This window comes from Macaca nemestrina, chromosome 2 (assembly GCF_043159975.1).
Source record: "Macaca nemestrina isolate mMacNem1 chromosome 2, mMacNem.hap1, whole genome shotgun sequence".
Taxonomy (NCBI): Eukaryota; Metazoa; Chordata; class Mammalia; order Primates; family Cercopithecidae; genus Macaca; species Macaca nemestrina.
In genome coordinates this window covers 151,422,930-151,447,137 of record NC_092126.1, presented here as the reverse complement: position 1 = coordinate 151,447,137, position 24,208 = coordinate 151,422,930, and the positions used below count along the sequence as shown (strand labels likewise).

The 24,208-nt window shown below is 41.7% G+C and overlaps 1 protein-coding gene across 8 annotated transcripts in view; it reads left to right on the top strand.

The window, feature by feature from the left end:
* The window catches only part of LOC105477727 (Raf-1 proto-oncogene, serine/threonine kinase), a 94,355-nt gene that overhangs the window by 62,348 nt on the left and 7,799 nt on the right, over positions 1-24,208 (top strand). For 4 of the 8 annotated variants that reach the window (XM_011734391.3, XM_011734393.3, XM_011734394.3 and 1 more), the window contains 10 exons: positions 3,296-3,408; positions 5,787-5,889; positions 6,195-6,352; positions 8,648-8,746; positions 10,486-10,639; positions 11,240-11,299; positions 14,421-14,448; positions 14,557-14,684; positions 15,032-15,149; positions 23,524-23,608. In XM_011734391.3, coding sequence (XP_011732693.1) covers positions 3,296-3,408; positions 5,787-5,889; positions 6,195-6,352; positions 8,648-8,746; positions 10,486-10,639; positions 11,240-11,299; positions 14,421-14,448; positions 14,557-14,684; positions 15,032-15,149; positions 23,524-23,608 — 1,046 coding nt within the window. Of the gene's footprint in view, positions 1-966; positions 1,257-3,295; positions 3,409-5,786; positions 5,890-6,194; positions 6,353-8,647; positions 8,747-10,485; positions 10,640-11,239; positions 11,300-14,420; positions 14,449-14,556; positions 14,685-15,031; positions 15,150-23,523; positions 23,609-24,208 lie in introns of those variants that run through there. The other 4 variants (XM_024791512.2, XM_011734395.2, XM_071092234.1 and 1 more) reach the window with 4 other exon arrangements.

Sequence of the window (24,208 nt, the reverse complement as noted above, 5' to 3'; positions counted from 1 at the left end):
ATATACAGACTGGGTGCAGAGGCTCTTCCCTGTAATCCCAGCACTTTGGGAGGCTGACGAGCCCAGGAGTTTGAGACCAGCCTGGGCAATATAGTGAGATCTTGTCTCTACAAAAAAAAAAAAAACAAAAAGGGTGGTGCTGCCCATCTGTGGTCCCAGCTGAGACTGAGGCAGGAGGATCACTTGAACCGGGGTGGTCAAGGTTACATGAGTCATGATCATGCCATGGTATTCCAGCCTAGATGACAGAGCAAGACCCTGTCTCAGTATATATAATACAGATTTTATACACACACACACACACACAACACCCGCACGTAGACAGAATAATAAATCTGATGTACAACTTACCCACTTTCAACACTTAGCTAACCATGGCAGTCCTGCTTAATCTGTGTTTTCATCCACTCCTTTCCCAATGTTTTGACACAAATCCCGGATATCATTTGTCTGAACTATTTTGGTATGTACAAGGAACTTTTAAAGAATGCTAATTTTATTTATTTTTAAATAGGTAAAGCATTCATATGAGCCAGAAGTCTTGAGTGACCCCTGCCCCTATATCCCCATTTCTTTTCCTCAGAGGTTTCCTATGATCAATCTTCTATCTATTTGAAGAATCAGTTGGTTTCCCCTTACCCTGTTGTTCATGACCTTTGCTTTCTTCCACATCTCTGAAAGAGAGGAAAAACCATCGGTAGCTAAGGAGGCTATCACAAACTCCAAAGGAACTTTTTTCATTTGGAAAATCTTTTCCTTTCTCCCAGATGATTGATCCTCCCGGAAAATATTCCTCCCCCACTCCCATCACCTTCTGAGCTAATCTGTTACAAGTTCAAATTCTTCTACACTGTACTCTGAATGTGGAGTCCATCTTTGGGCCTCAAATAATGATTACTGGGCAGATAAGTCCCCATCAGTCCCTGGTGATAGCAAAATAAAGCCTTGTGAAAAACTTCTTACGTTGCCCCTGTCTGATATTTTTCAAATTCTTTAGGCTCACATGCATTTCCTTCTTTCCTAGATTGTTTTCTCTGCTTTGCATCCAAATACTATACCCTGGTTTGGAGCCTGGTAACTCGGAGGGCCCAGATACCTATGTCCTGTTTCTTAAGACTTTTTTCTGTTGTAAACCAGCTGGAGAAGGTTGGCTGGATTGGCACTGAGGTGCCTGGAGTAAGAGCCAAGATTAAGAACACTTTGGGCCTTTTGGAGCCCTGCTTTGCTTCCTTTCCCCTCCCCATGTATTCGCATAGGTAAATATATGCATACACTCACCACCTTCTGGGGAAGGGGTTGGCTGGCTGCTGTAAGCTGTTAACACTTTCAGAGGAGGAACTTTGCTGTAAGAAGTTAACAAGCACTGCAAATGTATGTTTTGCCCTCCTTGCTGGCCATACTGACTCTAGTTACTTTACTTTTGATTAACTCTTGGCTTTGAAGTTAACACATGGAGGACTTTTATTAAAACTCTGAAATTTTAGTTCAAATTTTTTTACAGCTGCCATTAATTGTGAGTGTCCTGGGCACTCACACTTCCCAATAGGGTTCTGAGTACCTGCCTAGCTTTTTGAGGGTTGAGTACAGGGAAATATAGAGAAGTATGTGCCACTAAGGCTGCTTGGTATGGTATGCACATATATTTAAACTAAGATTGGTGTTTGTCCCTACAGCAGGGCTGGAGTTCTATATCTTCCACTTCCTGCTTTGCCTTCACTAGTGTTAAGTACTTGTGAGATGGAATTTTTGTTAGAATGATTAGTCATTTTTGTTGAAATAAGTTGAAGTACAAATTTTGATCATAAAAACTCATGTTTGTTTGTAGAGCAGATTGGCTTATTTCCTCTTTAATGAATCTAATGAACATACATGTGTATACATCTAATCACACAAAATTAGAGACATGTAAAGGAAAAGTTTATCATTTTCTCTGTCTTTTTTTTTTTTTTTTTTTTTGAGACGGAGTCTCGCTCTGTCGCCCAAGCTGGAGTGCAGTGGCCGGATCTCAGCTCACAGCAAGCTCCGCCTCCCGGGTTCACGCCATTCTCCTGCCTCAGCCTCCCGAGTAACTGGGACTACAGGCGCCCGCCACCTCGCCTGGCTAGTTTTTTGTATTTTTTAGTAGAGACGGGGTTTCACCATGTTAGCCAGGATGGTCTGGATCTCCTGACCTCGTGATCCACCCGTCTCGGCCTCCCAAAGTACTGGGATTACATGCTTGAGCCACCGCATCCGGCCGTCATTTTCTCTTTCTTAACCACTATCTCTTGATGTGAACAGCTAAGTATAAATCTTTCCGCACTCATATAGCATACAAATTTCTTCACCTTTTTTTTTTTTGAGACAGAGTCTCACTCTTGTCATCCAGGCTGGAGTGCAATGGCGTGATCTCAGCTCACTGCATCCTCTCCCTCCTGGGTTCCAGCAATTCTCCTGCCTCAGCCTCATGAATAGCTGAGATTACAGGTGTCCACCACCATGCCTGGCTAATTTTTGTATTTTTATTTTTATTTTTATTTTTTTATTTTATTTTATTTTATTTTTTTTTGAGACGGAGTCTCGCTCTGCCGCCCAGGCTGGAGTGCAGTGGCCAGATCTCGGCTCACTGCAAGCTCCACATCCCGGGTTCACGCCATTCTCCTGCCTCAGCCTCCTGAGTAGCTGGGACTACAGGCGCCCGCCACCTCGCCCGGCTAGTTTTTTGTATTTTTTAGTAGAGACGGGGTTTCACCGTGTCAGCTAGGATGGTCTCGATCTCCTGACCTCATGATCTGCCCGTCTCGGCCTCCCAAAGTGCTGGGATTACAGGCTTGAGCCACCGCGCCCGGCCTAATTTTTGTATTTTTAGTAGAGACGGGGTCACTATGTTGGCCAGGCTGGTCTCGAACTCCTGACCTCAGGTGATCCACCTGCCTTGGGCTTCCCAAAGTGCTGAGATTACAGGTGTGAGCCACCGTGCCTGGCCTCTTCATCTTTAAAATAATCTTACTCTATTATTCTGAAGGATATTTTCCCCCAATTAATATATCATGGACTCCTCTCCATCCAGGTCATTATAAGTAATATAATAGCTGCATAATGTGACATAATACAGATGTCTCACACTTCATTCAAGTACTTACCTATTGCTGTACATTCAGGTTGTTTCATATATGTGTGTGTGCGTGTGCCATCACAAGCAATGCTGTCATAAATTTGCCTGCACCTTTATAGACTGGTGCATTTATTTCTGTGCCCACCTTTCCAAGGGGTGCTGCAGCCTATGTTGGTCCTAAAGGTGATCCTTTGTTTGTAGGTCAATGTACGAAATGGAATGAGCTTGCATGACTGCCTTATGAAAGCACTCAAGGTGAGGGGCCTTCAACCAGAGTGCTGTGCAGTGTTCAGACTTCTCCATGAACACAAAGGGTAAGAGCTCAAAAGTCAATTGACTTCTTCAGACTAGTAAGGATCTTCTAGCTTCAAATAGCTATGTTTGTATTAAATTGTACTAGCTTCCTATAGAATATTGTTTATTTCTATGCCTTTCTTTATAAAGAGATAATTCAGAAAAATAGGTATTAAGAAATTGAAATTATTGCTTGGACATTCTCTTGAAAAGTCCAATACCTGTAATTTTAACACTTTGGGAAACTGAGGCAAGAGTGTTGCTTGAGGCCAGGAGTTCAAGACCAGCGTGGGCACATAGTGAAGGCCCATCTCTACAAAAAAATTTTAAAAACTAGCCAGGCATGGTGGTGCGGCCCTGTAATCCTAGCTGTTCGAAATGTTAAGGTGAGAAGATTGCTTGAGTCCAGGGCTTTGAGGCTGCAATGAGTCATGATTGTGCCACTGGACTCCAGCCTGGGCTGGAGCAAGATCCTATCTATTAAAAACAAAAAAGAAACAAACAAAAAAAAAACATATGTTAGGTATTGATAATGTTTCCATGGATGGAAACGGTAATGTTAGATGCTATGTTTTTTGAGGCAAAGATTTTTCTTTGTGTTTACTGTGTTTACTGTAATGCATTATATAGACTGGGCACTCAGAAAGTGCATTATTATATATATAAAGAATGCTATCCTCGGGAGATTGACTTTTCTCATTCACTAATTTTTTTTTTTTGGTTCAGTTAAATGTGTCCTAATCCCTGCTGTTTAATAGATTGTTTAAAGATGCAGAAGCATTTCTGCTTCAGGGAAGATTCATAGTTTATCCTATTCCTAATGGTGGTGACAAGATAGAGGCATCCCCTCAAAGGCTAGGAGTAATACCTCAAAGCAGCAGAGCTGTCTGTAATTATCCATTATCCACTATTCCCTCCACCCCCAAAATATAGGGAAACCTTTAAAGGGTTCTTTTTTTACCCTCTTCTTGGAAAGGGTCAATTACATTATTCATCTTTAGCTTACATTTTTTCATGTTTCAAAGAGTTCTCCAGTTTGAGAGAATAGCCCAGGGAATGAATCTACTCAAAGGGGTGAGTGTAATTCTCAATTTAGGAGGTGTTTGTTGAAGTACAAATCTTTGAAGCAGATGTTAACTTTTGCTGAATGTAGCCCAGGTTGGGTCCCTAAGCCAATCCATAGTGGTCCTTAAGGACTAGAGAGATTCTGAGACAGGGAGGGCTTGGTCTGCTCTCATCCAAGGCTGCACTAGTTTGGAGCTACTCTGGAGTCTCCAGGACAGAGAGCAGATTGTCATTAGGATCAGTCTGCAGATTGATGAGAAAATAAGGCTTGTCCTCCCTCTCTTCATAAGGGCAAAATAGTCCTTTGGAATTATAGAGAGTTTGCCAGGTGCTATATGGGTAATTATAGTAATGAGTGTATTATTTACTGTTGGATAGTGAGAAAAATGGCTTGACTAGGCTTCTGGTAGATGATGAAGAGGCTTGAATGGTGCTGTACATGTTATTCTCTTTACCTGAGAATATTCTTCCTTTGGAAAATGGGCCAGATTAACTGGATACAACATGAGAAAGGAATTGGGCATTGAGTTTTACTTATATGTATTTGTTTTTTTATCTTATTTATACTGTAGGCAGAGAAAGTGTGGTTTCAGAATAGGTTTTAAAAGACAGTTCTAAGTTTCTCATTGACTTATAGACCCTACAACTACAGATTTGAGTCTGTTATTAATAGAAAAGTACATTTTTCATTTGTGGTTCCTTTCTATTTATGTAGATTGAAATAGGCTACTGAAGACTAAATTTTGTACTGCAGCAATATTTATAATCCGTTTTACAGGATTTGGGGATTTTTGTAAGATTTTAATATTACAAATTCCAATTTAATATATATTGACTTTATCGTGAGATTGTTATATATTGTTGTTTAAATAAAACTTTATTCTGGCCAGACATGGTGGTTCACGCCTATAATCCCAGCGCTTTGGGAGGCTGAGGCAGGAGGACCGCTTGAGGTCGAGGATTCAAGACAAGCCTGGGCAACACAGCAAGACTCTGTCTCTACCAAAAAACATTTTTTTAAATAAATAGAAAACTTTATTCTAAGAACATGGGCTTTGGAGTTCAGCAGACCTAGATTCCAACATAGGCCCTTAAACTTGCTCTGTGGCCTTCAGCAAGTTACCTTCTTAGAGTCCCAGTTTTCTTATTTTTCAGATAGAAATAATACCTACTTCATAGGTTTGTTGTATGAATTAAATAAGTTATTGTTGTATGGATTAAATAAAGTTGTATTTATATAGCATGTGATAAATGGTAGCTGTTGTTATTTCTATTGCACTTTTACCTTGTTTAAACATTTCCTGTTTATGCTTTTTTTAAAAATTCTTTTTAGTAAAAAAGCACGCTTAGATTGGAATACTGATGCTGCCTCTTTGATTGGGGAAGAACTTCAAGTAGATTTCCTGGATCATGTTCCGCTCACAACACACAACTTTGTAAGTTGCAGATCTCCTCTCTTTCTGGCATGTTGAGGGCTTTGCCAGGCATAACAGAAATTTCTCAGGTAATATGCGTATGTATATAGTTGAATTGTTTAAAGCTGTTTATGTTGTTGTTTACGGTAAGGCAATTTAGATTTCATTAGCCAGAGATACACTTTAATTTGTGATTATGAATTCTGTAAATGTTGGAAGTACGATTCATTTTGTAAAAACTCTTTTGGAGGCCAAGGAGGAAATGACTTTGTCTTTTGTCATCTTTTATTTATTCAACATAATTTACACCTGTGTCCTTGTTGTAGGCTCGGAAGACGTTCCTGAAGCTTGCCTTCTGTGACATCTGTCAGAAATTCCTGCTCAATGGATTTCGATGTCAGACTTGTGGCTACAAATTTCATGAGCACTGTAGCACCAAAGTACCTACTATGTGTGTGGACTGGAGTAATATCAGACAACTCTTGTAAGGCATTGTTCTTTTTCTCAAGGAATATAGGGATGAGGAGTATAAATACTTTAAAGGGTATTTGGTGTAGATTTTGACTGGCAGGTCTGGATTCTAGACTCATTTAATGAATTGTGATCCAGAAACTACTTTAGAAACAGTGATAATTCTGAAACTAGCTAGGCTTGGTGGCATCGATACTCCAGAATGAGCAGGTAGGAGTAGGACTTAACCATCTGTCAAATTGAGATTGACATACTGTGACTGTGATTCAGTAAAGAAAAGAACAAAAGGATATGAAAACAAGATTTTTTGCTTTTCTCTCTTAATAGTATCATCTACTAGGGTTGCTAGTAGACACTGCTGACACTGCTCTGTATTTTGTTGAATATGCTGAATGAGCCTTTGACACTGAGAAAGAGCAGAAAGCACAGTTGATGCCATTTTCTTCACTTTAAACTGGAGAAAACTTAGTTGTTTGGAATTAAAATTGTTTGAATATAAAATCTTGAAAGATTCTTGTTTCTGTTAGGAGACAATATATTTCATATAGATAAAATTTTATTAAAGAATTTAGTTTATATTAAAAGTACATGGTCCAAACTGCCTTTTAAAAACTGTAACTAGGGATATGAAAAGTTTAAAGTTTTGTCCTTTTTTGATAGTACTGGAGAGACCAAGGGAGTGTTATTATTAGACCATGCTGAAAACATTTTTGCTTTCATGGTCACATATTGATTTTGTGATGAGAGCTTGAGTAGCACAAATGGCACAAGCTTTCAAAATTTATCTTATTTTTGTCCCCCCAGCCCCCACCACCTTTTTTTTTTTTTTTTTTTTTTTCCTTTGAGACGAGTCTCTTTCTGTTGCCAGGCTGGAGTGCAGTGGCGTGATCTCGGCTCACTGCAACCTCCGCCTCCTGGGTTCAAGCGATTCTCCTGACTCTGCCTCCCAAGTAGCTCAGACTATAGGCACACACCACCACGCCCAGCTAATTTTTGTAATTTTAGTAGAGATGAGGTTTCACCTTCTTGGCCAGTATGGTCTCGATCTCTTGACCTTGCGATCTGCCCACCTCGGCCTCCCAAAGTGCTGGGATTACAGGCGTGAGCTACCACACCCAGCATTTTTTTTTTTTTTTTTAAGACAGAATCTCGCTCTGTCTCACATGCTGGAGTGCAATGGCATGATCACAGCTCACTGTAGCCTTGACCTCGGGTTCAAGTAATCCTCCTACCTCAGCCTCCTGAGTAACTGGGACTACAAGTGTTTGCCACCATGCCTAGCTAATTTTTGCATTTTTTGTGGAGACGGGGTTTCACCATGTTGCCCAGGCTGGTCTAGAACTCTTGCACTCAAGCAGTCTGTCCGCCTTGGCCTTCCAAAGTGGTGGTGTTACAGGTGTGAGCCACCGCACCTGGTGGCACAAGCTTCTGAGTCTAACAGACGTATGTCAGAATCTCACTATTGTCATTAACCATAACCACAACTGAGTTTTCGTTCATGCGTCTGAATAAAGGGGATATTACCTTCCTTGCATTGTTCTTATGAGGCTTGCTGACAAGTGCCCAGCTCATGGAAAGAAGGTGCCTAATTACTTACTTTTCTGTGATTTATTCCTCCTATTTTAGTCTTTTTATCTATTTTCAAGATGGAATGTTTCCAGAAAAGCTCTATGTGACATAGTTTGTAAAATGTTCTACTGTAGTTTGAAAAACATTATTTTGATATAGCTAGACATAGGACCAGTATTTCCTAGAAATGCACACTGGGCCGGGCGTGGTGGCTCAGGCCTGTAATCCCAGCACTTTGGGAGGCTGAGGCAGGTGAATCACCTGAGGTCAGGAGTTCAAGACCAGACTGGCCAACATGGTGAAACCCTGTCTCCACTAAAAGTACAAAAATTAGCTGGGCGTGGTGGTGTGTGCCTGTAATCCCAGCTACTTGGAAGGCTGAGGCAGGAGAACCCAGGAGGCGGAGATTGCAGTAAGCCAAGATTGCTCCTCTGCACTCCAACCTGGGCAACAGAGCGAGACTCCATCTCAACAAAAAAAAAGAAAATAAAAAAGAAAAAGCACACTGGAGCCCGTATGTTTATTGGCAGGTCAGTATTATTCACATTCAATAATCATTCAAACCCAGTTATTTGGAATATTGTTCCCTTTATTCTAGGTAATGTAAAACAGTTGAGGAAAACGTGACTGGGAAAAGTTCAGTTTTAGTAGCTCTTGAGTTTGCAAAAGCAAGGCACGCTGATTGTCTCTGTAAGATTACTGTAAGCCTAAAAACCAGTCTTTCCCTGCTTTTGTTTAGATTGTTTCCAAATTCCACTATTGGTGATAGTGGAGTCCCAGCACTACCTTCTTTGACTATGCGTCGTATGCGAGAGTCTGTTTCCAGGATGCCTGTTAGGTAATTTTTTTACCTATAGCTTTTCTTTTAGAAAGTTATTGGGGGGGGGGGGGTTGGAAGCTCAAAGACAAAAAATAAGAGTTTCTTCACATTCCCTCCTCTCTATGTGGAAATCCCTTGCTGCTTCTGTGGAATGTGATACTGGTGGTACAGCAAAATGTAGAAATTTCTCTTTATGGATCTGTAGATCTTATATTCTGGAAAGTGACTTTGACTATAGTTTCTTCTGTTATTGTAGCATATTCCTTAATATGTCATTACATTTTAAAGAGCTTGAGATTCTACTTTCCTCAGTATGTACTGAGTTCAACCTCAATGGAAAGGGTCCCAAAACTTGATACGATACAGTGATTCAATAAAAATAAAACCCTTAACTTTGAAATGCATGTTATGGCCTTGCATTTGCTAAAACCATGTATTTAAATAGACTAGTGTCTTTAAAAAACATTTAGTTATATTTTCAGCATAAATATTGTTTCTAATGTGTCTCTGAGTTTGCATATAACTTGTCTTTACTCTGTTTTCCAGCTTTACTATCAGTTTTGTTCAGTTCACATATTGCTCAGTGTTACACACATGAATTTGAAACCTAAAGTAAAATCTACATCCAAAATATCTTTCTTTAGGCCAGGCATGGTAGCTCACGCCTGTAATCCCAGCACTTTGGGAGACCGAGGTGGGCGGACCACTTGAGGTCAGGAGTTCCAGACTAGCCTGGCCAACCAACATGGTGAAACTCCATCTCTACTAAAAATACAAAAAACTGGCTGGATGTGGTGATATGCGCCTCTTGGTCCAGCTACTTGGGAGGCTGAAGCAGGAGAATCTTGAACCTGGTAGGCAGTGAGCTGAGATGGCACTACTGCACTCCAGCCTGGGTGACAGAGCAAGACTCTGTCTCCAAAAAATACACACACACACACACACACACACATAATGTGCAATCAGATAATGTTTAATGTGAAACTACTATGGAAATTATTAAAGGCAGCATATCTCAGAATAAGGAATTTGCATATGTCTGGATATATATTTGTATATGACTTTTATTTTTCTTGATAATTTGAAAAGCAGATCTGACCAAGAGTTTGTAGTTACCTCTGAAGATTAGAAGAAACCAGGCCTCTGAAGCCATAAACAGAATTATGTGGGAAGGCATTTTTTCAAGACAATAGAACAATTTCCCTTAGAAAAGCTGGCCTTTTATCCCTTTAATTCATACATGGATGTTAACTGAATCTGAACAAACCTCAAACTAATCTTTAGAACAAATAATGAAAACGTCTGGCCTTTTTGCAGACATGCTCAGCACGTCTACTTATCTGTTTAAAATCTTAAAGTTCTCAAATTTAGTCTCTAAATTAAACTGGGCACGTTTCAGCTAGCTTAATAAGTGGTAGTGTGGTTGTCAAATGTTAATCTATTCTTTCCCGGAGAAGATGTAAAAATTTGGAGTATTCAGGTGGCGCTTTATTAAAAAAAAGAAAACTTACAATACATTCTCCTTTTCATTGAATTCCCAATACATATATTATTTCCTGTTCCAAATTTTGTATGCAAAAGCACCCAGACTTAAGATAATTTTTAGATGTCACATATTTGAAAGAATCAAACATTGTGTCAAAGGTTTACAGGTAGAGTTTGCCCTTAAGCATCTTAATCAAGTAGGTAGTTGAAAGACTTCACCAGTATGAAAGCCTAAATGCCAATCATGGAATTTTCTTTCTCCTCTTGCCTAGTTCTCAGCACAGGTATTCTACACCTCACGCCTTCACCTTTAACACCTCCAGTCCCTCATCTGAAGGTTCCCTTTCCCAGAGGCAGAGGTCGACGTCCACACCTAATGTCCACATGGTCAGCACCACCCTGCCTGTGGACAGCAGGATGATTGAGGTAATAGGGCCCCTTGGGGGTGGTAATGTCAGTCAATTAATGGGGTGAGGGTGATATTTATTTCAGAGAGTTTTGGGTTTCAAATCTGATCAAAGAATGTTGCAACACTTTCTCAGGTCTCTGGACTTTTACAGTTTATTTTATATCCATAATATCTTTAGACTGGCTGAATAGTCTGGTTGGTATATCATTCAAGTGGAGAACTAAAATTTCCTGAAAAATATGTTAACATTTGAACTCTTCCCATTATCAGATTTGAATAGGCTTTTAATGAACGAGTGCCTAAGATATTTAAAGAGGAGTTTAATTTTGGTGTGGGACAGAAAATAACAGTGATGGAGAACTACAGATTCTCTGGAAGACTTTTGTGATTTTATTTAGAAATAAAAGGGTGGAGTCCTAGGATTTAATAAGCAGGTATTTAGGGAGATGTCCAAGTGCCCAAAGCTAGTGTTTTTGAACTGCTTTTTCTTTTCTTGGCTTTTTGGTTATGTCCTATTGGTTTAATTTGCTTTCTGCTTCATCTTTAATAACAACTGAATACACTTAAATACTTCCTTTGTTCTTTATTCTTCTTTATTTCTCATTGCTTTGGACTAGAATAACAGCCTGAATGCTTCTCCCAGGGCGTGGTCCAGACGATTTTGTTTGAGGGGAAGAGTAGGTATTTTTCTTCATGCTTTTGCTTTCTTGTAATTAACAGGATTGCTGAAACTGTCAGACAGTAGACTACCAAAAATGAAATAGTTGCAAAGTTAAATTTATATTTCTTGTTGCTTGTTTCCATGTTTTCTTTTTTCCTTTTTTTTTTTTTTTTTTTTGGCAGTAGAGTATATAGAAGTTAAAAAAAAAATGTTGTATATGGTATTGATGATAGGTGAAATGAATTTCTTAAGTTAGGCCAGGCATGGCGGTGTATGCCTGTTGTCCCAGCTACTCCAGAGGCTAAGGCAGGAGGATCACTGGAGCCCAGAAGTTCTAGGCTGTAGGGAGCTACAATTGTGCCTCTGATTAGCCACTGCACTCCAACTGGGACAACATGGTAAGAATCCACCTTAAAAACAAACAAAAAATCTCAAATTAGATTTTGAGGCCAAGGGCATTAAAAAGTTTTTTGTTTTTTGTTTTAAATCAGTTCCAACCAGACTAATGTTAGACTGACTTAGTTGGTACTCACAGCATTGGTATTCTGTTTATATATTAGTACCAAATGTGTCAGTTTGGTTGATAAACCCTGGAATAAATATCCTTTATTGAAAGCTTATCAGAGATAACTATGCTCTCTCTCATCATGTAGACATCTGCTGCCTCAGGCACAGTTTATTTCACTCAGACCTCAAATCACTTTCAACATAATTGTCCTGCCACTGTTGTGAGGAGGTCATGTATAAGCTATTAATTTTGTTATTTTGGCTTTATCATTATGATTAGTCCTGATAATACAATAATATACCAGTTACTGCTACTTTTATTAAATGGTTTGTTCCTGTATGAACACTGTAATACTTACAGGGAACAGTAAAGGTCAGAATTGGCTGGGTGGGAAGATCACTTGCGACCAGGAGTTCGAGACCAGCCTGGGCTATATGTAGCAAAACCCCACCTCTACAAAAAGGTATATGAAAATTAGCTAGGCTTGGTTGTGCGGACGTGCAGTCCTAGTTACTCAGGAGGCTCAGGCAGGAGGATTGCTTGAGCCCAGGAGTTTGAGGTTGTAATGAGCTATGTATGATTATGTCAAGCATTTTTGAGTTTTTATTATAAAAGAATTAGCACAACTGTTATGCCTCATCATTTTTTACTTTGGAAGCAGGGTAAATTTTGATTCCTGTTATTTAATCACATATGAGTCAGCATTTTAAAAGTAGACTAATTGTTGCTTTATTTATTTAAATTGTTTGTAAGTCTCAAATTATTCATAGTTCTCTTGAGTATTTAGATTCCAGGAACAATAGAAAAATTCTTTCTAGGATAAATTGATCCAGCTGTAGAAATTAGCACAGAATAAAATACGGAATATTTAATGGATATAGGGAAGAAAATTACTATGACATTAAGGAAAATATCCTACTACATAGGAATATAATTGTGGTTAATAAAAATAAATTGTGCTTTGCTTTAAAAACAAAGAACAGATTACTTGGATAATGAAGCTACAGCTGCCGATTTCTATTGAAATCCACGTTATTTTTTGCCACTGTTTTGCCCACCTGGCAGTTATCCTGCTGTACTTAAAAACACACAGATTCCTGGGCTTCCCACGTTCCCCTCCAGAACATGCTCAGTCAATCCTGGATTGAGGATTAGGGGTGGATCGTCATTCTTCTTTCCAGAGTCAGAATCACTATCCAAGTAATTCTGAAGACTAGCTAGTTTTGGGAACCAGAACTAGGCTTTCTTGTTAAATTCCGAATTACGTTTTGGGAGCAGAGGAACAGCTTGGTTTGATTCTTTTTATCTTGTAATAATATCATTGAGTGGGAGCATTCTAGTAATAGTTCTGTGGAACAAGTATCTTGTCTATACTGTAGTTACACAAAGATAATAGTAGGACCTCCCCCCAAAAAATGTCCTTTTTGAGGATACGGGGGCCAAGTGGTTTTATATTATTCTATTATACTCTTCTATTCCAAGTGATGAATTTTAGATTGGGGTTTAGGTCTCATCGAGGCCTCTGTGTTTTAAACTATTTTCCAAACAGTTTCTAATAAATCCTAAAGATAGCCTTTGCTTTCTCCCATGAGTAGAATGTAATCAATTTCCAAATTCACGCATAAGGCAGTGTTTTGTGGTGAAAGAGCTGAGGGCTGAGATCCGTGTGTGATGGTTTCTGGTTCTATTTCTGCCACCCCCTGGCTCTGCCAAGTGACCCTGCCAAGTCTCCTTACCTGTTCAGATGTGTTTTCTTACATGTAAAATGTTGGTTTTGAACTTGGATTTGTGGTCTTTCCAGCTTTCTGTGATTTTAGGCTTGGATAAAGTATGTAGGCTGCTTACCTTTTGCAAATCCAACTTCTAGTTAATTTAGCCTAACTCCTTGTGGAGTAAGAGCTTCCCCCAGAATCCACCTCTCCACCCTGCCTTTTTTAAAAAAGTTTTGAGCCTCAGTGGAACAAGATTCCCAATCTTTGGAAGGGTCTCAGCTGAGAGTAACTTTGCTAGCTTCCCTTGAAAGAGTATGTTTGTTGTGTACATTGCTTTCTTTTGAGAAAAAGAATGTGGTTTTCATTATATATGAAAAACTAATACCAGGCTTGGCATGGTGGCTCACACCTGTAATCCCAGCACTTTGGGAGGCTGAGGCGGGTGGATCACCTGAGGTCAGGAGTTCAAGACGAGCCTGGCCAACATGGCAAAGCCCTGTCTCTACTAAAAATGCAAAAATTAGTCAGGCATGCTGGTGCACACCTGTAATCCCAGCTACTCGGGAGACTGAGGCAGAAGAATCGCTTGAACCTGGGAGGTGGAGGTTGCATTGAGCTGAGATTGCGCCACTGCACTCCAGCCTGGGTGACAGAGCAAGACTCCATCTAAAAAAAAAACAAAAAAATTGATACCAGTCCCTCTAATATTTAATGCAAAATCAGCCTTGGAGGTACTGGCCACTGATACTTACTGAATTTAATCAAGGAACGTTGATTAGAGTATGTTTAGGATTTTTATGGTTTTTAGAGGTTTTTTAATACTATTTTGTTCTTGCACATCCTTCTCCTCTCTTTTCCCTCCCCCAGAGAAAATCTTTTGTGTGTAGGAGTTGACCAGCTTTCCTTTTCTGTTTCAGGATGCAATTCGAAGTCACAGCGAATCAGGTACTTTTCCATAGTCATTTAGCCAACAATAATGGGCTTTTTTTCTTTATACGGTGTATCTTCTGTTGGCTTATCCTTGTGTGGATTCTGTTTGTCTTGTCTATTAAGCCTCACCTTCAGCCCTGTCCAGTAGCCCCAACAATCTGAGCCCAACAGGCTGGTCACAGCCGAAAACACCCGTGCCAGCACAGAGAGAGCGGGCACCAGTATCTGGGACCCAGGAGAAAAACAAAATTGTGAGTATAGAAACTGTACCTCCTGCCAATTAGGGTTCAGTAAGAAAAACCTCGTTGGAAATTAGAATACTTTTAACTTATTTTGGGAGAGGATTCTAATAAAGTATATTTAATGAAGGAGATTATAAATGTCACTGTCATTTTTGGCACACTTGCATCAGACAGCTTGCCAGTGCTTTAACTGAAATGGTATTTCTCAAAAGACAAAAATTGGAATTGTGGTTAATATGTTTATCTTTAAAAGATATGGAAACAGATGACATGGGTTGATCCTTTCTTTGATGCCCTCATTATCAAAAGATTATTACCATTGCATGGAGTATAATAATGATCTCTACTTGTTTCAGAGGCCTCGTGGACAGAGAGATTCAAGCTATTACTGGGAAATAGAAGCCAGTGAAGTGATGCTGTCCACTCGGATTGGGTCAGGCTCTTTTGGAACTGTTTATAAGGGCAAATGGCACGGTAAGCTTGGGGCCTTCCGTTTACTTACTGCAGGGCTTTGGTGTGAAGTCAAGTTTCAGCTCAGGGGGCCAGGAGGAAGAGAAGACTGAGTGCTTCTGGGCTTACAGCAGTACTCTCCCTTAGATACTTGGTTATACTTGAAGACTGAGCTTAATTCTTTTTAGACTAGGTTCTTATAAAGCTCCCAGGATAATTAGAAATTAGTGAATAAGACTTGAGCCCTATAATCAGATGTCAGGAGTGCTTCTCCTTTAAACTGATTAAATACAGTCTGCACATGGGTCATGCTTGGAAGCTCCTTAAGTGAGCAAGAGTCTGCTGCTATGGAGGGAGCTTGGGTTCTAAAAACTGTAAGTTGGAAAGGACCTTAGAGATTGAAATGGGGGCTGATTTGCCCATGGTCATGCAGTTAGGCATAAGAAAGCTGGAAATCTCCTGAAATAACTTCTCTTTGTCCCGCCCAAGGATTAGTTGTGGGTATCCCTATCAAACAGGGAAGGCATAGACTTAATTATTGAATCTGTGTGGAATATTAGTGTTCTTATTTTAATGGAAACACTTTGTCACTTGGAAGAAAGGTACTATTTAACTTCTGTAGTTACAGCTTGTGTATTTTGGCAACACTCAACATTTTGGCAACATACTTAGCATTTCTCTGTTAGGTTTTTAATGCCTCTGGCTTTAGGACTTTGGCAAATAATAGGTATTTTCTTGAAAATGCTGCATGTTCCCAAAAAGTCATCTCTTCTAAATTCAGATTACAATAAAGCAAAAATCACAGAGTCCCTCAGTGCCTATACTTCTACTTTGGATGACACCGGAATTATCTTTAGAGATAAATGTGCAAATGTGCAAAGATTGAGAGAAGTTAAAAGCATCAAATGAATGGAGTATTAAAATTCAAGGTACTGAAAATATCAAACACCTCCAATTTTGAGTACTTGGTGTTCTTTTTGTTTTGGAGATAGATTCTTGCTCTGTTGCCCAGGCTAGAGTACAGTGGCACAATCACAGCTCACTGCAGTCCTCAATTCTTGGGCTCAAACAATCCTTCCTAAGCCTCCTAAGTAGCTGGGAGCACAGGTGAATGCCCAGCTAATATTTTTTTATTTTTTGTAGAGACAAGGTCTATGCCCAGACAATGCCCAGCTATATATTTTTTTTATTTTTTGTAGAGACAGCTAATGTTTTTTTATTTTTTTTTATTTTTTGTAGAGACAAGGTCTCACTATGTTGCCCAGGCTGGTCTCCAACTCCTGGACTCAAGCAGTCCTCTTGGGTCTCTCAAAATGCTGGGATTACAGGCATGAGCCACTGTGCCCAGCCTTACCTTGTGTTCTTTAATGCATGGTTTTTACCACTTGTAATTTACCATGCTCATTAATGCATGGGTTTTCACCATTTGTAGTTAATCATCTGACCAATTTCTAGTTCCTTAAGAGGAGTGGCACCCGACTGAACATTTGTAAAGTACATGTGGAATGATTCCTTTTCCTTTGAAAATTGCATCTGGCTGGGCAGGGTGGCTCACGCCTGTAATCCCAGCACTTTGGGAGGCAGAGGCAGGCAGATCACTTGAGCCTAGGAGTTCAAGAACAGCCTGGGCAACATCGTGAAATCCCATCTCGGCCGGGCGCGGTGGCTCAAGCCTGTAATCCCAGCACTTTGGGAGGCCGAGACGGGTGGATCACGAGGTCAGGAGATCGAGACCATCCTGGCTAACACGGTGAAACCCCGTCTCTACTAAAAAATACAAAAAACTAGCCGGGCGAGGTGGCGGATGCCTGTAGTCCCAGCTACTCGGGAGGCTGAGGCAGGAGAATGGCGTGAACCCGGGAGGCGGAGCTTGCAGTGAGCTGAGATGCGGCCACTGCACTCCAGCCTGGGCGGCAGAGCGAGACTCCGTCTCAAAAAAAAAAAAAAAAAAAAAAAAAGAAATCCCATCTCTACCAAAAATTAGGTGGATATGATGGCACTCGCCTGTAGTCCCAGCTACTCGGAAGTCTGAGGCAGGAAGATTGCTTGAGCTCAGGAGGCGAATGTTGTAGTGAGCTGAGTACAGTGAGTACACACTACTGTACTCCAACCTGGGTGAAAGGGCAAGACCCTGTCTCAGAAAAAAAAGAAAATTGCATCTAGTATGTACTACCGGGCTGCCTCCCGGGTCCCAGAGAAATGATACTATTGTAGAATATTTATTTATATATATTTAGAGACAAGATCTGGCTCTGTTGCCCAGACTGGAGTACTGTGGCACAATCTTGGCTTACTGCAGTCTCTGCTTCCTGGGCTCAAGCCAGCCATCCTCCTGCCTCAGCCTCCCAAGTAGTTGGGACTATAGGCACATGCCACCACACCTAGCTAATTTTTGTATTTTTTGTAGAGATAGGGTTTCACTTTGTTTCCCAGACTGGTCTTGAAATCATGAACTCAAGCGATCCGCCTGCCTCGGCCTCCTAAAGTACTGGTATTGCAGGCATGAGCCACCATGCCCAGCCAGTTGCAGAATATTTTAGATGGCATAAATATCTCCAGGATTCCTTAGGAAAGAAGAACACAAGCACTTTGTGGGATAGAGCACTTACTTGTATCTGAGATAACAAGGCTGCTAGTAATTGTAGGAGGCAGAGCAATGGATATTGCATTTATTGCTTCTGTTAGCATTTGATCATTTTTATATCACATTTTAAAAGCCCCAGCTAAAAGCCAGCGGATGAAGTTTAAGTTGTACCCAAGTTTAATTTTCCTCTGGTTGAGCACTTTTATTTGGGGATTCATAAGTTTTCAAGGTATTACTACATGGTTCTGCTTCCGAACTTTGTCTTCTCTCAATAGGGTGAGCTTTCAAACTGTGATAAAGATTATTTGTTACAGTGTTACTTAGATAACTTGTTTTTAAGATTCTAGGATTTTTTTAGGCCAGGTGCAGTGGCTCACGCCTGTAATCCCAGCACTTTGGGAGGCTGAGGCGGGCTGATAACGAGGTCAGGAGATCGAGACCATTCTGGCTAACACGGTGAAACCCCGTCTCTACTAAAAATACAAAAAATTAGCTGGGTGTGGTGGCGGCGCCTATAGTCCCAGCTACTCGCGAGGCTGAGGCAGAAGAATGGCGTGAACCCAGGAGGCAGAGCTTGCAGTGAGCCGAGATCGTGCCACTGCACTCCAGCCTGGGTGACAGAGCGAGACTCAGTCTCAAAAAAAAAAAAAAAAAAAAAGACTGTAGGTTTTTTAAGTCAGAAAGTCTCAAAAGTCAGAGGAGTGAGGAGCAGTGGACTTTTATGCCATGCTTTCAGAAAGCAAGCCCTGGTCTATGAATGAAGAAGAAAAATGAGTGGTCAAGGAAACATAATTTCTAGATTGTTTCATGCAATACTTTTTTTCCCCCCATATTCTGGTTCCTGTATACAATATACCTGTTCAGTATCTTAAAAATTACAACTGTTTTCATGATTTTGATTGAAGATTTTTTTAACTCAGCCGAGCCACTGTGAAAGTAAAGCAGAAAGGGTTTCAAAGCAACTCAGAGGCCTCAGATGCATAAACTAAAACTCAACATATTTATTTAAAGCAGCGTCTCTGAGGCCCAAAGTTCACAACCTCCTTTTGAGCATTAAATTTGGCATCAAGCCTGGGTGCGGTGGCTCATGCCTGTAATCCCAGCACTTTGGGAGGCCAAGGCAGGCATATCATTTGGGGTCAAGAGTTCAAGACTAGCCTGACTGAAATGGTGAAAACCTGTCTCTGATAAAAATATAAAAATTAGCCAGGTGTGATGGCGCGCACCTGTAATCCCAGCTACTTAGGAGGCTGAGGTAGGAGGATTGCTTGAACCCAGGAGGTGGAGGTTGCAGTAAGCCAAGATCACACCACTGCACTCCAGCCTGGGCAACAGAACGAGACTCCATCTCAAAAAAAAAAAAAAAAAATTCTCTAGGCCAGGTGTGGTGGCTCACACCTGTGATCCCTAGCACTTTGAGAGGTTGAGGTGGGAGGATCACTTTAGCCCAGGAAATCGAGACCAGCCTAGACAACATAGTGAGACCCTGTCTCTACAAGAAAACACAATTAGCTGAACGTGGTGCTGTGTGTCTGTTGTCCCAGCTACTCGAGAAACTGAGGCAGGAGGATCACTTGAGCCTGCGAGATAGAGGCTGCAGTGAACCATGATCACACCACTGCACTCCAGCCTGGGCAACAGAACAAGATGCTTTCTCTCCAAAAAAAAAAAAAAAAAAAAAAAAAAAAACTTAAGGACTTTATATTCTTAGCGGGGACAGTAAACAAGAAAAGCAGAATATATAGTGTGCTGTAATTGCTAAAGAGAAAAATGGAGGAAAGGAGATATGCACTGGCAGTCCCAGTTCAAAGTTTTTAGTAGGTTGGTCAGGGAGGAATCTGCCAAGAAAGTGGCATTTGCATGGAGGGTGAGGGTGGTGCAGATATCTAGGGAAGCAGTAATATCAAGTGCAAAGTGGACCACTCACCTGGCCTGTTCAGAGAACTCAAGGAGATCTTAGGACTTCATTTAGAGTGAGTGAGAGGTAGACTAATAGGAGTGAGGTCCAGTGGTAGGGTGTTTTAGGGTCCTATAAAGACTGAGTATCATTTGGGTTAAGTGGGATCCGGGGTCGTACGAGACTTTTAGGAGGTTTGGCCAGCCTTTGTTTGAAAATGAGTGTGATGAGAGAGCTCATGATCTGTCTGAAAGCCCATTCTATCTCCAGGTAGTTCCTACTAGTAGAAAATAGTTCTTAATTGGTTGCAGTGGCCCACATATAATTGGGTGCAGTGGCCAAACAGTTTAGGAGGCTGAGGCGGGAGAATACTTGAGGTCAGGAGTTTGAGACCAGCCTGGGCAACATGAGACCCTCGTCTCTACAAAAAATTTTACAAATTAGCTGGGCGTGGTGGTGCACACCTGTATTGTAGTCCCAGTTACTTGGGAGGCTGAGGTGGGAGGATCCCTTGAGCCCAGGAGTTTGAGGCTGCAGTGAGTCATGATGGTGCTGCTGCACTGCAGTCTCGGTGACAGAGCAAGAGCCAGGGTGGGGCAAGGGGCGGGCATGGAATAGTTCTTTATTAGAGTTGAAATCCATTTTCCTATAATGTTTGCTCATTGATCCTAGCAGATTGAATGAATCCCTTTCGTGGCAGTCCTTGGATTGTTTATATGTAAATGAGGGGAATGCTGCAGTATAGAACATTGCTTCTGGATTTCATAAGAAATTGCAAATAATCTTATTACCATAACTATGTTAACGAGAGCTGGCTGGCAGATGGATCCCTGCAAGTACCATGGGCTCTGTCTTTGGTTGACCCTGTTTGGTCTTCCCATCAGTGACTTAACCAGAGGTGTGATATGTATTTGCACAGTACTGAGGATTTAGAAAAGTGAGAGGAGTTCAACTGGCTAAGATGACAGAAAAAAGAAAAGATCAACTTTTAACAGAGATAAGTCCTATTTGTTGTTCCAAAAAGTAGAACTGGAGGGGGAAGATGTGGCTTAATGATAATGCTTGTGGAAACTGCTAAGGAAGTTCAGCTGACTACAAGGTCAGAGTAAGTCACTGCGTGAACTCTGGCTCTGAATTCTGAGGTTGTATTACTGATTAGGGCCAGAACAGGTGACACCAGAGGGTGGGTTCAGTGACAACTAGAGCATGCCCAGAGGAGAGCTATAAGAAGGAATGGACTGCAAAACAAGGCCCGTGAAATAGGAAGGTCCTTAGAAGCAGTTCCCCCTGAGCAATCATCCAGCATCTGCCAAGCCATGTGCCTGAACCCCTAGCCCTGTCCTATCCCATCCCATTAAAGACTCTGCCCTTTTCTGGGTCCTGGAGCCTGGGTCATAGCGTTGGCCATTTTCCCAGCACTCCCACTCAGTTGACTGCCTCATTGGGTCAGTTTACCTTCACAGGGTTTCTTGTCTTCATCCCTTCTTTCTAAGTCCCCACAGTCACCCGTTGTGCTTGTACTTTTCCTGGGCTATTGCAGCAGATTCCTCTGTGGCCTCCCTCTTTCTGTCCTACAGGTGTCCAAATCCTACCCTAGAGTTTACTAAACACAGCTCAGGTTTCTCTCATCCCCCTCACCTCACCTTTATTTCTGATGTGCCCAGTCTGAAACATTCTCTCCTATTTACTAAAGTCCTTCCCTTGGTTTATATCCTATTTCTTTCAGAAAACCTTTCCATATCCTCTTGGAAAAGAGATTTATTTAGGCACCTGTAGTCCCAGCTACTTGGAAGGCTGAGGTCGGAAGATTGCTTGAGCCCAGGAGTTCGAGGCCAGCCTAGGCAACATAGTGAGGCCCCATCTCCAAAAAAGAAAAAAAAAATATTTACTCCCCCATCTTGGGGAACCCCTTCTGTTCCAGCACTCCTGTCTTGGCTCCAACTGTACCGGAATGGACACTTACACAAAAGATTGTTGTCCTCCTACTCAGGGCTGGTTATACATGTGTCCCATATGGTATACCAGATCCATTTTTCTAGATAGAAGGTAGCTTTAAACATAGTGTGGATCTCTCCCATCCAGTCAACAGCACCTTCATCGGCAGCCCATGGCCCAGGGTCCATGGTAAACACATGGTTTACCATGGTAACGCAGGTTAACTGGATGAGAGCCACTTTGGAGGCTGCTGTTAAAACACAGGGACTCATTGAAACTTTAGATGATAAAACCAGAGATCACGGGGAGACAGTTTGGTACCTATTGTGAGAACCATCTCTCTACCAATTTTCTTCCCAAAAATGAAATGTGGAGGGCTCGGTGGGGTGGCTCACGCCGGTAATCCCAGCACACCGGGAGGCTGAAGCAGGCAGATCCTTTGAGGTCAGAAGTTTGAGACCAGCCTGGGCAACATGGTGAAAACCCATCTCCCCCAAAAATACAAAAATTAGCTGGGCATGGTGGAGCGTGCCTGTAATTCCAGCTACTCGGGAGGCTGAGGCAGGAGAGTCGCTTGTGGAGGTTGCAGTGAGCCGAGATTGTACCACTGCATTCTAGCCGGGGTGACAGAGCGAGACTCCATCTCAAAAAAAAAAAAAGAGGAAGGCTCCAACAGAGAGGTTCCAGAAACACTTTCGAAAGTGGCTTTTGGCCGGGCACAGTGACTCACGCCTGTAATCCCAGCACTTTGGGAGGCTGAGGCGGGCGGATCACAAGGTCAGGATATTGAGACCATCCTGGCTAACACAGTGAAACCCTGTCTCTACTAAAAACACAAAAAAAAAAAACAAAAAAAAACATTAGCCAGGCGTGGTGGCGGGCACCTGTAGTCCCCAGCTACTCGGGAGGCTGAGGCAGGAGAATGGTGTGAACCCGGGAGGCAGACCTTGCAGTGAGCCAAGATTGCGCCACTGCACTCCAGCCTGGGTAACTGAGTGAGACTCTGTCTCAGGAAAAAAAAAAGAAAAGAAAAGAAAGTGGCTTTTAAATTTATAGCACTCTAAAGTGGAACGGGATCCCTGGATGTGTCTAAAGTTATATCAAGAGGCTGGTTTTACAGTGCTTGACAGTCAGTTGTCAGTCTAGTAGGTAGGATAGCAACTGGAGTCAGACTGGGGTTTTGATCCTGGCTGCAGCACTCTTTGTTTTTTGACTGTATGACCTTGGGCAAGTGACTAAACTTCTCTGCTTGTTGTCTGAAGTGAAGATAAATTATTTACGTCATAGGGCAGCTGTGAGGATTAAAAGAGATAAAAGTACACACAGTGCCAGGGTTCAGTATTATTAGGATTACTTTTTAACGGTATTGAAGGCAGAGAAGCTTAATTTCAATATATATCTCTGAATTTTTCCTAGTGACCATCTTAGGTCTCACTGAAATGTGGATTCAGAGTTCAACCTCAGTAGTTGCTAAGTGGTCTGCTTCCTTACAACAGCATCCAGCCCCAGTCATTCTGTATTTGCCAGGCCATTCATATCCATGCACTGATTTCATTCCCACAGGACAAGGTTTTGACCTGTCACACATGACCTCCCGTCTGGGGCTTGCCAGGATTGGTATGAATAGTTTAACCAAGACTATTGAAGGCCTAACTGTAGGGATAGCAGTTAACCTATGTAACTTTTTTGAGTCATTTGAATTATGTAGAAATTGGACCTGTAATCCCAGCACTTTGGGAGGCCAAGGTGGGAGGATTGCTTAAGCCCAGGAGGTCAAGGCCGCTGCGTGCCACTGTGTGCCACTGCACTCTAGCCTAGACAACAGAGTGAGACCCTGTCTCAAAAAAAAAATTTTGGAGATTTGTTGTATCTGTGTAGGTATGTGATTCTTTGGATAAATGATTCACTGTATCTTCTTCAAAACTAGGTTATTTGAAAGACTAAGATCAACTGATTGCACTGATTGCCAACTAATTTTGCAGGAGACGTTGCAGTAAAGATCCTAAAGGTTGTCGACCCAACCCCAGAGCAATTCCAGGCCTTCAGGAATGAGGTGGCTGTTCTGCGGTGAGTACAAAGCTGGCAGTCCAGTCCCTCTGGAGTGCTAGAGTTGGGGTACAAGGACTGCAGAGTTAGTGGACTGTGCCGCGGGTTGGGATGGGCGGGCAGTTAGGACTCACTTTGGAGTTCCTGTGGTTGGATGCTCCTCCTTTGAGAGCAAGGGATCTTTCCTTTAGTTTATGTGGCTGTCAGGCCTTTCGAAGAGCCCCTTCTCAGGAGAATACCCTCCTCTGGGCACAGTAAACTCAATAGCCCAAGTTCTATCTCTGGGTTTTGGTTTGAGGTGGGCAGAAATAGGCCCTATTTTTACCTTTATTTCCCAGAACCCTCTTTATAGCTGAGTTGCTTTATTTTAGACTTCAGAACAGTCAGCTTTCAAATCTTTCAGTCACTATTTAGACTTGTAGGAATAAGTCATATAATGGAGATTTCTACAGAGGAGTCCTTGTGACCTCCACGGGGAGGGTCATGGAGTGTACATTGATGGAGGATAACGTCGTCTCTGTAAGCAAGGCCAGCACTGAACTGATGGCCCAGTGAACTAATGGTGCGCTTCTCTATTTGCTCAGAATGCCACCTGGGTTATCAGCCATGCCATGTGTTTGT